The sequence below is a fragment of the Mya arenaria genome, chromosome 4, assembly GCF_026914265.1.
Source record: "Mya arenaria isolate MELC-2E11 chromosome 4, ASM2691426v1".
Classification (NCBI taxonomy): domain Eukaryota; kingdom Metazoa; phylum Mollusca; class Bivalvia; order Myida; family Myidae; genus Mya; species Mya arenaria.
This window is the reverse complement of record NC_069125.1, coordinates 79,028,125-79,044,686: the sequence shown is the minus strand read 5'-3', so window position 1 is coordinate 79,044,686 and position 16,562 is coordinate 79,028,125. Positions and strand designations below refer to the sequence as shown.

Sequence of the window (16,562 nt, the reverse complement as noted above, 5' to 3'; positions counted from 1 at the left end):
CGTTTAAGGTACCATCGCTGATTTTCTTTATAACTGACCATATATTGTGGACCTGAAAAAATACCAAAAACCTATCTAGGCCTCATAAAAAAGTTTAAAAGATAAATGCTTTTTAACGCGTATCATATCAAAACAACATAATATTTCCTTTAAAAGTTTAATTTCTTTTTTACCTTTTGGAAGCATATCATGCTTTTGATTAAAATTGTTTCTGTATAACTTTATAGACGAGAGCTCCGCTAATCTAAAATGTCGCACGAATGGTGCGCCTATACGCATACTAGTAAGTCACCATGACCATGAACATCGACTGTTTTACCCGAAAGAAATAAAAGTCATTTTACCATGACATATGTTCCTATTATGTTTGAAGAAAAGTTGTTGAAAGTCATTGCTCTTAGAAGGATTGTCCCAGTAAAGGTTACCATTCAATTGACCTTTAATATAATGGATTAGTCTCTTAGCTTGCATTAGTAAACTGTACACCTCATTTCTGAATAAGCGGTTGACTGGATACCTTGAAAATAATGACATTTTAGCCGACAAAATGGGTTTCGAACCGATAGGTCGTGCGAGGACCATGTGTTTACTTTAAACAGCATTATTAAAAACAACACTCAAGTATATACTGCATTCATCGATTTGAAACGCTGTTTTGACTATATTAACAGGGACATGCTCTTATACAAGTTACTTATTAACGGAATAGATGGCTAGCTGTATAATTCAATAAAGAACATTTATACAAGTTCGGTTTCAACGGTCCGTATAAATAACAAACTGACAGAGTGGTTCAGCGGTTTTCCTGGCGTCAAACAGGGCTGCAATTTGTCCCCGACATTATTTGCAATATTCGCAAACGACCTTGTCCTCGAGGTCAATGACCTTGACCTTGGGTTCCAGAAAGGCGACCGGAAACTCTCCATGCTTCTATACGCTGATGATATAGTCCTAATGGCCAAATCGGAGGAGGATCTTCAAACCATGCTGAATCAAGTCCATGACTGGAGTAAGCGATGGCGCGTGCTAATCAATGCCAGCAAATCAAAGTGCATGCACTTCCGGAAGGGCAGAAGTCAGCGCAGTAACTTTGTGTTCAGGATCGGAATTGATGTTCTAGAAACTATGGATCGTTAAAGGTACCTTGGTGTGATTTTTCATGAAAAATGTGACTACGCATTTAATAGTGAAGCATTGAGGAAAGGGGCCGGCCGCGCACTAGGGTCCATTATTAGCAAAATACACAATCTTAAAGACTTTGGTTTCAAATCTTTTGAAAAGTTGTTTAACTCATGTGTCACGCCAGTCATGGACTACTGTTCTTCAGTATGGGGCTTTAGAAAGTACCAACATTTAGACAACGTACAGCACAGGGCAATGCGGTACTTCCTGGGCGTCCATAGGTTCACCCCCATCCTTGCCATGGCAGGAGACACGGGCTGGCTACCGAGCACCTATCGGCGATGGCGGTCTATGATTCGAATGTGGAACAGACTTAACCTGATGAGCGACGACAGAATTACTAAAAAAGTGTTTAACGTTGAATATGCTACACACAATACTAACAATAACTGGTCAAATGAAGTTAAACAAGTGATGGACGTCTTAGGCCTTAATGACTACTTCGAATCTAAGTCTACGGTTCATTTATCTAAGGTTGATGATCTTCTGAATGACTTTTACGGTAGAAAATGGCAAACGGATATACAACATGTTCCCAAACTAAGAACATACAGATTATTGGTATACTTATGATCGGAAGTAGATCAGCAACTAGGGCAAGCCCGTAGTGGATATCCTATTACCCATCATTTCAATCAAGGAAAACATAGCCTTTTCAATATTTATTTCATTTTCATTGTCTTTATCTTATGTTTGGAAAATAATGGACAAGGCTCGGACGAAGAGTAGATAAAACATCAACGGTTCTGTCATGGTATATCTATGATCAGATCCGACCAATCTATTTAAATACTACAAATTGTCCATAAACAGTTCTTTGAGAGTTGCCAATCGCCGAGCAAAAGAATATGCTGAGGAAGCGGTATACTACTCCCTCTGAATACTCAGCTGCTAGGTGTGATTGAAATTTAAATCGTCAGAGCCTTACCAGAGAAGAAGAAAAATGCAAAGCAAAAAAAAACAAAAAAAAAAAACGAACAAAGCAACATCAAAATATTGTAATGGCAAATAGCAAAGGAAACACAATAGGAGCAGCACATCTTGCATTGGAATCAGTCAGCTGGAATTCGGCATGAGGTAGAAAGCCGAGAGGTCAGCCCGATGTGCAGTACGATTTCGTTTGTAACTTCGAGTCAATTTCCGAATTTACTGAAAATATATATAGCAAGCAAGCAGAACACATGTATCGAAAAAAGTATCATTCATAACATATATGCATGTACGTAGGCGAAGCTTGGGGTTTTGGGAGGGTGGGAAAAATAAATCAGAATTTAATATAAGAGCTGCCACAGACTGACCTTTCTCTCACGATAGTCAGAGCAAAAGAGGCCTGAATAACCATGTGCTTTGTAGGGGGCGCGCACTGCGGCCAATCAGAACAGTGTACTAAATTACGTCATGTAATTGCTGGCGATATGGTTGTAGAGCACTATTAATTAGATGTATTACCATGATACCAATAACGAAAACTATCTTTTAAGGGATAACTTGAAGTATTTAAGGACACATTTAATGTTGAAATGTATATCAGCTTAAATTTGTGCAAAAATAAACGATCTGTATTGTGTCAGTTCAGGTGTGGAATTCTACCACTTAGGATAGAAACAGGTCGGTTTGTCGGTGAACCTGTGAAACAAAGACTTTGTAGGCACTGTGAACGTTCGTCCATTGATGACGAAAAGCATTTTCTGTTTGACTGCAGTCTTTATAGTGAATTGAGAAATACGCACTACAGCGATATTTTTAACGATTTTTAGCGATATCAACCTAAATGTGAATGAAAAACTAGTTCATGTGATGTCAAATTATCCACGTAGGCTTGCCAAATTCCTGGTACATGCCTTTTTGATAATAAGAAATACTTTGTATAGATAGACTTATATAATGCATGACGTAGAATGTTGCTATATATTTTATAATACATCTCCATGATAAGTACTAGCGTTATCGCATTGATGTCTTATTTATTACTATCTCTGACATCATAATTATTTTATTTTCAATTAGCTAATTTCCACGGCTAAACTATACTGAAATTCCAATATTTGCTATTGTTATAATAGTGCACATCATATACTCATGATATCTGAATGTTTAATATTCATATATGTCTGTTTTGTATTAGTATGCATTCTCTGAATTATTGTAACCTTTTTCGAATTGGTGACCTATATGCCCATTGGGCCGGGTGTTATCTGTTTGATACTTAACTAATGAATTTGTATTATGTTAATACACATGTCACGGTAATAAACAATTTACTTACGCCGTACAAAGTTTTTCGTTAAAGCCACACTTTAGAAGCGACACAAACATGATACTTTTGCGTCACTTATTGTCAACTCAAGAAAGCATTGATGCATTGCAAGTGGGCACCGAGGACTAAGTCATCTTAAACTATCAAAACTAGAGCATTTAGACGAGTGATAATTAGGCTCTACACGTGTTAATGGGAATTTGATGGTCACCTCTGGCTACTGTGTAATTGATGCATTAGTCTTCTTCGAAATCGCCATGACCAGAAATCTTGAAAAATAACTTGTTCCCCTCCGAACTTGGATCCGTTTGTAGTTTGCGTAAGTTTGATGAGCAAATGTCAAAAGTCGAAAATAAAATATTGGCCTAATGGTTCACCAGGTGCATTCATTTTCATGAGAAGACATTTATATGCGATGATAAAATTTAATCAAACTAATTAAAAATTGTATAAGATGGGTGGCTTATAAGATAAAATAAAATAACATTTTGAACATCTAATCACATGAAAACTACAACGTCAAAAATACTGCGGACCGTAGTAACGTCATCATCTAACAACCTCTTTCGCATTGTATTTATTTTCTGATATTATTACAGTCAAATACACTTTCTCACTTATAACCACAAATAGAATACCTTAGAACGCTTTTTTATTCGAACAGAATATAAAAAGTCTATGTAAATAGTATCGACCGAAAACATGATTTATCCGGAGGCCACATAGTCTTATTTTCAAAAGAAATATGTTATAATTTGTCTGCATTATGACGTGCCATATAATGTTCATGTCTTTTTACCGAATAAACCTACTATTCACCTAAGAATATAATTATTATATCAAAACGAGCCATTCTCGACTTTTCGAAGGTTTTTGTCTTCCTTTGGGTACAACAAGGTATGTATTACACTTTTCGAGACCCAATCAAATGTATGTGTTCATCACGATGTTACACTTCATTGTCATAATTCAGACTTTTGGTCTTTGTCCAAACTAATTTCGATTTCAAACTCCATTCTATCCGACCATGGAGCGAGTTCACTGGAAGCCAAGAGGTCATACACGATTGTCCCGAATACAGAAACACCAGCAGCAGTCAACAGGACAATACGCCACTCCTCACTGCTTTGCTGAAAGAAAATAAATTAATACGACTTATGTTGTCTCAATTATGTTGAAAGTCTGCTATATGTCAATGGTTCACTTCAAAGTTCATTTTTCTGTAAAGAAAACTGTTATTTTCTGTGGTTAGTGCAATCGCTTCTCACCAAAGCGACCCGGGTTGGATTCGCGTCCTGGGCGCTTGTTAGTTTAGTTTGTGGTCACCAAGTCGGAAAAGTGGATTTGCCCCGGGTATTCCGGGTTGCCCACAACACAAGACCACACTACCGCGGAACAACGTGCCAACGAGAGTGATTACTTTAAGTTGCAATTATTATAACATTTTTCATAATCGTTGTAGAAATAAAAAAGTTAACCTAAGTTTCAACTCATAAGATATTTTTATTCCAATAGCGTTATTATTAATATAAACTAATTTTAATATTATATACATCAAATAAATCACGCACATTCTTTGTGACTTCTGCAACTACCAATGGAGCAAATATACCAGGAATGGATGCAACTGTGTTGGAGATCCCGAATAAAATTGGTGAAAACCTGAAATACAGTGAAACTTAAAACACCGGAGTGGAAACAAATCATAAAGGCTATACCGGCAAAAAAATGAATACATGAATAAAATAAAAAAAAATAAAAAAATAAACAACACCGACAAAAAGCAAAACAAAGGACAACGGACATGCTCATACTATTTAAATCATTACACAACAAATGTAAAGATTTCCGTCTTTAAACGCTTAAGAGAATAGAACTAGGACATCAGACCGTTTATCATGTTATGAATATTAAATGTTGTCATTTATATAAATAATGCATGCTTATTCAAAACAACTACAAAACGCTATAAAGACAACGTTGACGATACCTGGGCGACATATCGACGTATGTACAGGTGTATCCACTTGCTACTCCAATACCTCCGAAGAACGTACACAGACACAGGAGTACTATCACAAGATACCTTTCCTCGCAGGTAAGGAAACCAGGGACGGATATACATGTAGCAACGCCTAGGAATGCTGTAATATGCAAACAGAGGCAAAACTCTTATGTGACTGATTCATAGTCAATAAGATATGGAAAACACGCAATGCTTTATAGATGTTGACAATAACAGGTCGCACTACTTACAGACAGTTTGTAGAAGTTTCCTTATTTTTGTGATAGAAAGTAGTTTCCTCGTCCTGATTTGGTCAGCTAGAAGTCCTGAGAGAGCTATTCCCACCATCATACTGAGGAAGGGCAGCGACGAGAAGACACCATTCTACAGAGAAAATATAACCCTTCTTCACATCCAGTCTTCAGAGAAAATGTAAACCTACAGAAAAAAATACATTTCTGTTTTGACTAAAGACAAACATATCGGTTGTGAACTTACGCTCTGAATGTCAAATTTGAGCACTTCTTTGATATATTGAGGTAGACACGTTAAAATGAGGTAAAAGGTCCACGTGTCACAAATATGTGCGACCAGCGGTCCATATATTGGTGTATACGTGACCATATCCAACCAAGGCACTGTGGGAATCTGGCAAAAATGAAAAAGTTAATTTAGCTTGATTGTTAAGGCATTTTAAGCAGCGCCAAATCACAATAGATTTCATTTTCCGACATGCGTTTAAGCTTATAGTTTTAATGACAAAGGAGTGGATGATCCAAGTGACCCAAAACTAACGTTATGTACAATTTAATGACATCAGGACAATATGGCCCTAAGACCAGAAACCCAAGGAACAAAACTATACTACAACACATAACTACTAATGAATACAACTTAAAGCAATACCACTGTTTTAGCTGGGGTTCTGTTGACGGATTCATCTAAAGTCTTTTTCAAAAGCTGTATTTCTGTTTCATTGTTCTTCAGGTCACTGCTTGGAGTTTCTTGCACGATAAACCACCAACAAGCAACAAAAAGTACACCGAACGCACCTGTAGGTTATAAACAGTAACGGCATAAATCGCTCAGAACATAGAACAGAACAGAACAGAACATTTATTTCCAAGAAGGTCATAGACCCATCTGGCAAAACATGTACATATACAATGGCGACAAAAGCAGCAATAACACAATAAACACAAATTTATGAAATAGAATTCATATAGATAAATAATATAAATAAATACATCATTATACACGTATAGAGAGGTACACTAACACTGTGTACTTCTTAACAAACAAATAGACGACAATTTCAACAAACCTTTACATATTACATGGAATACAACGTAGTGTTTCATTATATGTTTCTGCCCAATCAGTCAATTTATTATTTAATATTCTCGTAAAAAGTTTACCAACAGTACTCAGCAATGTGATTCCTCGGTAGTTATTCTCATCATTGATATTACCCTTTTTATGCAACGGTATAACAAAACCCTCAGACCATGCCGGTGGAAAATACCCTATTTCAAAAAGCTTATTAAACAAAGTAAGAAGATATGGCAACAAGACGGATTTCCCATGAATGAAAACTTCATTTATATGCATATCTGGGCCCCCACTTTTGTTAGTGTTCAATTGTGTTAAAGCATTCAGTAAACAATCAGAGCTGATGGGCGTATTCAATCCTGCAAACATGACATCAAACTCATTTTTCTCATATATATCTATAAAATCAACAACATCCTCGTCTACGCAGAAAAAGGGATCAGTAGGATTATTCACACTCTTAAAATAGCGTTCAAATGTATCTATTGAAATATTAGTACTCTTGATATTAGCACAACCTTTAAACACATTCCAGTATGTTTTTTGCATTTTTAAATCTTGACTCGTTTAATCTCTTTGTTTGTAATTGATGATTTAACATTTTTTGACGAACACATATTTTATATTGAGATCTAGCAATTACCATATTTTTTCGATTTTCCTCTGATTTATCTAATCTATACAGACTTAACATGCTATAGAAACTCCTTCTTTTTGTATAACAATCCTCATCAAACCATGGCTTGTCAGAAGTAATAGTGGCATATTCATTATGACTTGTATTTGAATGCACTTTACGTTTGCGCTTAAAGGGTTTTGCTGAATCATATAAAAAAGGACGAAAAGTCAGAAATACATAAATCAATTTCATTTGCCGAGTTAGCCTCTTGTATCCTTTGATTACACGATTGTAATTTATCTAGTGTTTCCTGGTTTGATAAATTTTGCAAGAATGCATCTTTTTTATCACAATCCCAAACGAATTTACTATTTACTGAGCTACGAGTTCTATCTTCAATGATGTTAACTGAAATAGGTTCGTTAAATAACAAAGCAAATTTAACAGCACAATGATCAGAGAGTATATTCGGTGATTCAACTACAAATCCGGTTTCTTTACATAAATCTAACAGCATTAATCCATAATTATTTAGCCTCCCTTTATCTTTTGAACATCGTGCTAACGGTACATCAGTTATATTATTATTTGGTAATAAATCATTAAAGTGAATATAATTATCGCCTGTGACAAAATCCGGCCTATCTGAAGTATGAGCATTTAAATCACCACAAAGCACAAATAAAAAGAGTTGACATTCTTAGCTTCAAGATCCGTTATAAATGAAAGTAACCGATCGAATGTGTGAGTTTCAATCAAACTCTGGCGACTTCTATTTTCTGGTACAACATATGATAAACAGAAATACATATCCTTATCTAAACCCAACGACACACTACTGATTTTTATACATAAAATATCGTCAATACTGGCTGAAGATCGTTTACTATTTTGCTTATGTTCATGCCTATTTAAAACATAACATTCAAAATTGTCAATATGTAAAACAGAAAAGTCATTAGTCCAGGTTTCCGTCAAAAGAATTATATCATTTGATTGAAAAATATTTATCAACTCAGTAGAGTGTAACTTATTCGTTCGTCTGCTAGTGAGACCCTGTACATTTAACAGCGTACATCTCAGCGTGACCTTCTCATCAGTACACTATGCGGTGATCGGCTGATCACGTTCCGCTGGTTGACCACCGCTGTCACCACCGGGTGTATTTTTAGAAGTGGGTAAAACCTGGCTATTGTCATTATCTCGAATTCTACTGACACTTAGCTTTTTATAAGGTTTCGCAGATTGAGACCGTTTTTCGGACCTAGCTACAGCACGGGGGGTACGGGATCTGCCCCGCGTAGGGGTGTCTTTGTCACTATTTAATAATGGATTTCCTTCGTCACAATGCACAGTTTTTAGTTCAGTTTCGCAAGTGGATTTCCTTACCGGTGCTGGTATCTGTGGTGCGGCCATGCCATGACTAACAGGCTTTGGTACAACGAACTTAGCTGGTGTGATGACGGTCTCCTTGGGTACCCTGAGCTGCTGTCTGGGGGCCACACTCGCCTGTGGGTCCGTGATGATGGTGTCTGTCTGCTGTGAATCGAACGATTGGGAGCTGTCTTGAGACGTTATTATCATGGGTTCGACACTAGAAGGTTCGTGCGTAGATACCGGAAGTAGAGACCCAACTTGAGCGGGGGTATCACTATCAACAGGATGGGCCGCCACCGGACAGTCGGAAGTGTCATTTAGTGCCGACCGATTTATGCGCGGGTTACTTATGGGACCAATATCGTTCAATGACACTATCCGGTTTGCCCCAACTAAGCGATTCCAATCAGGAAACTCGTCACGTACGATCTGCCCATCATGAATTAGTTTTGCAGGATATACGATCTGCGCCCTAGATCTTGGATATTCTCTCTTGATATCTTTAAGATGAGGCCACAGGCGGCTGCGCGCTTCCTGTATCTCGCGGGGAAAATCCATGTCTATGGAAAAGGGAGTGCCTTTAAGAAGACGAACATTGCCCATCACATGGTCAATATCCCCATAGTCTCGGAAATTTGCTATAACGGGCCTACTCTGGAAACGCCTGTTTTGGTTTGGCCTGCCCAGCCGATGGGCGCGTGCGATGTAGATATTCCTCGCGTCTATAGACAGTCTATTGTGAAGAAAATCTCGGACGATTTGGACACAATTCTCACCAGGATTTTCTACAAAGCCACGGAATATAAGATTATTTCTCCTAGACCTTGCCTCTAGGTCGATAGATTTGTAGGCTAAAGTTTTCAAAATGTCCGTTTGTGAATTTGTCGCACGAATCACTTGATTAAGTTTATCATTTACACCTGTAATGTTTTGTTGGAAGGAATCTAGTGTTATACTAGTGTGTACTTGCTCGTTCCTGATGAACCTCAGCTCATCGAACATATGTAACAACTTGCTGTCCAATGACCCATTAACAAAGTCTTCCCTTGAAGTGCTTGAACTTATTGATGTCTCTTTGTTTGGACATTCCCGCGTATCTAATACTTCAAACCGCTTTTGGGTGACAATGTTCTCCATTTTTAAAGATCCAAAAACAATAAAACACTCCAAAATACTAGCTCTAGTTACTTAATAAATTGTAAATCCGTTTTATCCTCAAATAATGAGCAAACTGTTAAGATTATCACTAAAACTTGAATTTTTCAGCCCAAGTAAAAAAAAGTCTGACCACCTGCCGCCATTTTTAATCCCAGTCTCAGGGAGTCAAATGTGTCATAAAAAACTATTCAAGTTTCTGTGAAGCAAAATACATTAATATTTTGAATCTATTTGGAACTTCAACATTATCATATATGTCACACAAACGTGTCACGATAAAAGGTGACCATAAAAAACTTGCCGTATATATAGAATATAGACCCCCATCCGTTGTCGAATCCATACACACAGAGAAGACCCGATGATGTGTAACCGAGAATTGCACCAAGAATCTGACCTTCAATGTAGAAACAAAACTCTACTGTGCACCATATCGATGTTCAACTAGCTAGCATACATTTAAACCAATTGCAACCGAATAGTTAGACTTAGTTCATGTCTAGTAGAAGTACTCACCGAACCATACTATCGAGATGAATCTCGTTCTTTCATTCTCACGCGCCCAGACAGCCGTCAATTTGAACCAACCCGGTAGCGCTAGACCCTGCATCAATATTACACCAAATCAATTTCTGTAGCTTGGTTTCAAAGCATGTGGCCAATATATCATCTATCCTGTATGTATAAAACTTAGTTCCCTTTCGATAAATGAATCACAGCACTCTTACTTTTAAGAACATAGAGACGGCAAATTAGTTACCGCACTCATTCCAATTACGACCCTTGCAGCAACCAAGGCGTACGGGCTGGTCCTCGCAAGGGATGGGATGAGTAATGTGACGAGAGAGCCCAACCCCATAAACGCGCCAATCATCAACTTTCCACCGAACCGCCCCGCTGCCCATCCGCCGACGATCTGGACAAAGATGTAACCGTAGAAAAATCCTGATAGTATAAACGATTGTGTTCTTTTGTCCCATGAGAATTCCGCATTCTGAAATAATAAGTAAGCCAGTTTTATTGTGCAAATATTCGTAAAAATATATTGGACAAATACAAAGCAAAATCAGACACGCAGGTAGAAAGTAAAACCAACCTGTTTATAAGATTCTGATCCGATCTCAGCGCATTGCAATATGTCAACATTGACAGTGTTTCTTTCATTCCCTTTTTCGGTTATTTGGTTATCATCGTCAATATATGTGATAGAGTCATGATCATCAATGTTATCCTTAAGTTGAGTTTCATTGTGTTTTTCTGCGTGCCCTATGTCATATGTGCCATTTTTGAGAAAAGAAAGATCAGTTGCATTCCCTTCACTGAGCGGCGATGTAACATCACTGGAGGACGTATTGTGGGTAGTGCTGGCCATGCACACAATGGCCACACTCATGTTAGTGTTGAGCCCGTATCCCAGGACACCAAACCACATCCCCATGTACGCAATTGTCCATCTCTTTGAAAGACACGCGGCTTTCTTTGGTTTCTTTTTGGTTTCTTCAAGAGGAGTACTTATTAATGACACATGTTACATTTAATTACACATGTAATTATGCTAACCAAATAACATCAAAACTTTTGCAAAACAATTCACTGTCGTCTTATATAGTTATTTTATAGATTTTAAATTCACTAACCAACACAAGTTGATACTAATATTTTTAACTGAAGTAATGTATTAATTGTGGCCATGAGTTAAATAAACGCTGACAAAATAAAGAAGAAACTTATAGTCGCAATTCTGACATATGATCTCACCATTTAACAACCCCTTTTCGGTTTCTAGGGCACCTTCCGCCATACGGGATATATACAGGCTTTATGCGCCTGAAGAAACTAGAAGACAACGGAGAATGTCAAACAAAGGTCGATCGGGAGAACAACTGTTACCATTTTAATAGCGTGGTGTAGAGTATCAGGAATATTAAATTTAATTCACTGGTACGCAACAGCTTGTTTGTTAGTAGATATTTCGCTTTAAGGATGACATCCTGGGACATATATGTTACATGTTCAACTTGCTTACTGGGATTTAATTGCTGTTACAGACTATTCATGAAACAATCACCAATTTATTGTTTACAGGTCATTTCTACAGTATTTTCAGGTCTACGTTTACATCGACATGTTTAACATAAAACTATTCAAACCATAAATGCGATATTGATAGTATGTACATGGAACTTATAATAAGGTCGTCTTCCATTTATTATCAATCGAATCATGAATGGACAATACAATTAACTTACTTACATTTTGTATAATTTTAAGCGTAAACTATGTAAGAATATTCAAAACAAATCATGGTATAAAATATCTCTTTCAATAGATTCGCATTATTATGAATTCTTCCATTGAATAAAAACAACTGGTTGGGTTTATTTCCAAATTACATTAACGTCCCTTATTATATCTTATAAATAAGAAGAAAAGAGGGGCTGTATACAACTACCCTGTATATAATACCTCATGTAACGGGTTCAAAACACCATATGATTTTTTTTTATTTCATATCGGTTATCTGGCTGTTTTCCTTGTTTTATACACTGCAACGTAAATGTACGCAAGCTTTTTACACCGAAAGCAATATATATATATATATATAATGAACATACCCTAGTAGAATGCTAGCATTAGTTATTCCGTTGAACACAATAACAAAGATACTGTCTAAATTAAACTCACTGCAGGTGTATAGGTACTGAGAGCGGAGCGTTATCGGGCGTAAAGCAGGTCAATAACATACTGAGGTTAGGATTAAGTATGATTTACGCGAAGGCGAAAACAATAGATTAGCCATTTGCTATTTAACTGAAAATTGCGATTAACATTATATGAAAGAAAACATTGTTTAAAACGTATAAATCACGTTTACTTTAAATGATTTTTGAATAAATCTGAATATCTGGAACATAACATGCATGAACATAATTTATTCAGATGTCGCAGTGGTGAAAAGTTATTAGATGAAAATTTGTTGAATTTAAACGTAGATAGGCGGGCAGTGTTCCTCGATGCAATTATTCCTTTTTTTATAACAATGCAATTGTAGAGCACTGTGAATTGAATCATTATGTAAGGATATCATCAATTCGGGTTAAGAACGAACAAAAATGAAAGTACGACAATAAACAAAACATACAATATATAAGCAATGTCTTGACAAATAATATAAAAACATTAGGAATCACATTCATTCCTGTGACCCTTAATATATAATTAAAACAAACATAGTTTTGAATATAATGTATTAGCATTCATGAATAATATATAAGGTTTGATATATTACTTGTCAGGTAGTCTGTACAACGTATCTTAATTGTTTAAATCTGTTGTGTAAACTTCAAATGCATCAGTCCATAAGGGCTACCAGCCGATGATAGTTCAGAAAACCGAACGTACTGAATTCTGAGACGCGGTTCACCCGCAAAACAAAACAAAAACCTGGTAAGGTTCTTCTTACACGCAGCCAATCATATCGATTCTTTCAACCCATTCACTCTAAAGCAAACGGATGTAACAAATAATAATAGTAAAAATATGTACGTTAAAGCAATGCAAACAATTACACACGTTTTTACAACGTGTCATTACTTCCCTCTTTTTAACAATGATTCGTTGGTTTTTCCCTCTACCATTTACCTTAAAAGCCTGGATGCATGATCCCCAATCTAGTTTATGAAGTCTGCTCAGGTCAGCAGTTTTTGGTTGTAGACATCCAAATGACTTGTGGTGTTATAAGCTACTGATAGAGTAGTACAGAATAATTTGTCCATTTGTTTCACATTTGAAAATAGATAGATAAATTTCAAAAACCATGACCAATACATCACGAATAATTGTGTAATAATAAGCCATTTGATAGTATATATCAGCCCAGATAACGGATGTTTCCCACCACATGTCAGTTAAAATCCCATTCTATGATAGTAAACCTCTGGCAAACAGGAATTGGTATTGAAACTGAGTTAGATGTTAGAACGTCATGAACTTTCAAGATCAGTCAGTCAACATTGTTGAGAAATTTTAATTTGTTTGATAGTTAATATAAAAAATATTTCCAATGTCGTAAGTGAAATTTGTTAATGTCACCTTAGTTTAAGATGACTCCATCGAGCATAAGCTTTATAAAACTAAGTGTGCATTAATGAATGTATCTTTGGAACACTGACCTTGTATTTCTGCTAGCATATGCTGTGATTAAGGATGTTTTATCAGTGGGTTATTTTGTTCAGTCTGAAGCTAATGTCTTCTTTCCCATTAATATGTGTGGAATTGGGGTCGGGGACCCGCAATCAACAGTGCACGACTTTACAACAAGTCTTTCAACATGCAAACGTATGTTGTCAGTTAAATTTCTTTAAGAACAACTACTCCATTGCAAAATATACTGCAAATTTTCAATCGTAATGAATTCATTTTTTAAAATGTAAATATATGAATGGATCGCATTTTCTTGCGTTTAATGCTGTTTGAAGAGAAGAGCACGCGAGCAAATTCCATGAAGCGCATTAGAAAGAAGAAAATCTATTAATCCTTAATAACATTGTTTTACATTTGGATGTAAATAATTGATAAGTTGAGGAATGATCTGAGGTTCTTGTGTTTAAGTGAGTTTGCCATATTGTATGAGTGATAATTGTGTTTATGACTTTGCAATATACCGGATTGTTGAAATACCAAGAAGTACAAAAAACCGGGTCACAAGTAGGCGTATCTTGTTCCTTTCCATTAATACTACATATGCCGTTTAAGTACCGAATAAGACAAATAAATGTTCAAAATGCTTTTATGTCAGAAAACAATGTTGTTTTGCTGTCTGAGAAGCCTGTGAGAGCGAGGGAGAGGAGGGGGCGAGGGAGAGGAAGAGCGAGCGAGAGAGAGAGAGAGAGAGAGAGAGAGAGAGAGGGGGGGGGGAGATAGTTGTAAATCTAAATAACCTGTACATAATCACGTGTTGTTAACCCAGAAATGTGATAAACATAAGTGCTGGGTATTAGGGCCCATCGACCCGTTACATCCATGACATAGGGATCACACATGTTCCCAAGTTAGAAGGTTTGGGTAATATGGACCCACGGTCTTTTGAGTCAGATAAAGGTCGCGAAGACCGTACAATCTCAGGGGTCCACGGAAGCCTTTGTGGTCCGGGAAATGTCTCCAAGTGTTGGGTATACACATACCTGTAACACCCAGATCATAGGGTACCCACAGGTTCCTAAGGTAAAAGAAAATGCATATACTGGGAATACTGAAGATACATCTTTTGATAACAGGCGTAAAGATTCCAGGGTTTTAGTGGTTCACAGGCAGCTTTGGGGTCAAGGTAGGGGTTAAGGGCCCACAGTCCCTTAACACTCAGGCCACAGGGTACCCGCATTTTCATAGGGAATATGAGGCATAGTCTGAGCCTCATTATAACTCTCAAGGTATGGGGTTCCCACACAGATATAATGAGAGTTACATGGGAGTTTGACATAGTGTTTCCAGGTCGCACCGTCCCCATCCGCAACCTGCCTTTATGCTCAAAATGTTTGAAGAGATAACTTTTCCTCCCAGTGGGAAGGGGATAAAGCGCCCACGTTAGATAAGTCTGTCAGTTTTTCGCGAATGACTTCTGGAGGGAGGAATTGGTGGGTTATTTTCTGTTGTCATAAGTACATGAATAGAACGGTCAACTTTGCCAAGACTAACAAGTCCCTGGACACAGGGAGAGGTTCTGAGAATTCTCCAATGGTAGGCATGACCACACAAGACGATTCCGGGGCAAATACCTAACAATGCAGGTCCAAACTAATGTCGGGGTGTTCATAATTGAAACTGGGGGGGGGGGGGCTTGGAATGTTTATGTTTTTTCTGGGGGGGAAGGTCGACCAACCTCAGCTTAGTTGAGGTTATGTTGGGTCGTCTTATATTAGTATGCCTTATAGTACGTTGGCTTCAAGGAATGGCCTATTTGCGTTTGCCAAATTAAAAATCTTCAAAAATAATGACATCAAATAAAACATTCCTACAGCGCAAGACACATCATTAAATAATCCAACGACGTATTTGTAACAATTTGATGGCTAATTAACTTACGTAATCCGTTGCATTTTAACATTGGCTGCGTACGTTTTCATCACAAGACCATATTTATTTCGATGTGATCTGAGAAACCATGCATGTGTGCATGGAGATCAACACACCAATCGAAAGACAAATGCATTATTTTCTGCGCTATGTATTTGTAACAGACTCTTGAATAAAACGAAAAAAATCGATGAAAAACATACCTGGATCGGAGTGGTTTCCGTCAAATGTGCCCTCTGCGTTTGCGATTGTGGTAACGTTTTGTTTATCACCTGTGTTTTAGCAAGCTACACATGCAGAACGCAGCTCTTAGCTCTAACAGCGTTGAGATTGATACCCTCATGCACGCATTTATCCAATGTTCAAAAGGTTATGTCGATCTGCCGATGCTAGATTCCGAATTACGTTTATTAAAGTCTGAGGCCAGGCCAGACCATTTCAGAGAGGAACATGGGAAAGAAACAAGAAAAAATTGATGCATAGCATCAAGTCGGCGCAATTTAATCAGAAGAAAAACGTGCATGTAGATAACTAAATTATTGTTATTATTTCAATGATAA

General features: G+C 37.2%; 1 protein-coding gene across 6 annotated transcripts; it reads right to left on the bottom strand.

The window, feature by feature from the left end:
* Positions 1-3,989: 3,989 nt before the first annotated feature.
* LOC128230162 (uncharacterized transporter slc-17.2-like) lies at positions 3,990-16,331 on the bottom strand. 6 transcript variants are annotated; one of them, XM_052942208.1, is made up of 12 exons: positions 12,546-12,581; positions 11,689-11,766; positions 11,027-11,427; positions 10,691-10,924; positions 10,447-10,534; positions 10,232-10,327; positions 6,351-6,496; positions 5,943-6,092; positions 5,696-5,828; positions 5,430-5,583; positions 5,011-5,101; positions 3,990-4,569 (listed from the first exon to the last, which is right to left on the bottom strand). In XM_052942208.1, exons 2-12 carry the CDS (start codon positions 11,729-11,731, stop codon positions 4,402-4,404), a joined length of 1,704 nt encoding a protein of 567 aa, XP_052798168.1. In that variant the 5' UTR covers positions 11,732-11,766; positions 12,546-12,581; the 3' UTR covers positions 3,990-4,401. The 6 variants fall into 6 exon arrangements, with proteins under 6 accessions (XP_052798168.1, XP_052798171.1, XP_052798170.1 ...); XM_052942213.1 differs by having other exon boundaries at positions 4,428-4,569; positions 5,052-5,101; XM_052942211.1 differs by lacking the exons at positions 11,689-11,766; positions 12,546-12,581 and adding an exon at positions 16,206-16,331.
* Positions 16,332-16,562: the final 231 nt, after the last annotated feature.

Excerpts from the sequence above, each read along its gene's own strand:
- LOC128230162 (XM_052942208.1), bottom strand. The coding sequence starts at position 11,731 with ATGGCGGAAGGTGCCCTAGAAACCGAAAAGGGGTTGTTAAATG. Across the intron at positions 10,535-10,690 it reads TCGTAATTGGAATGAGTGCG|GGTCTAGCGCTACCGGGTTG; the intron begins GTAACTAATTTG and ends ATATTGATGCAG. Across the intron at positions 5,584-5,695 it reads GAAACTTCTACAAACTGTCT|CATTCCTAGGCGTTGCTACA; the intron begins GTAAGTAGTGCG and ends TGCATATTACAG.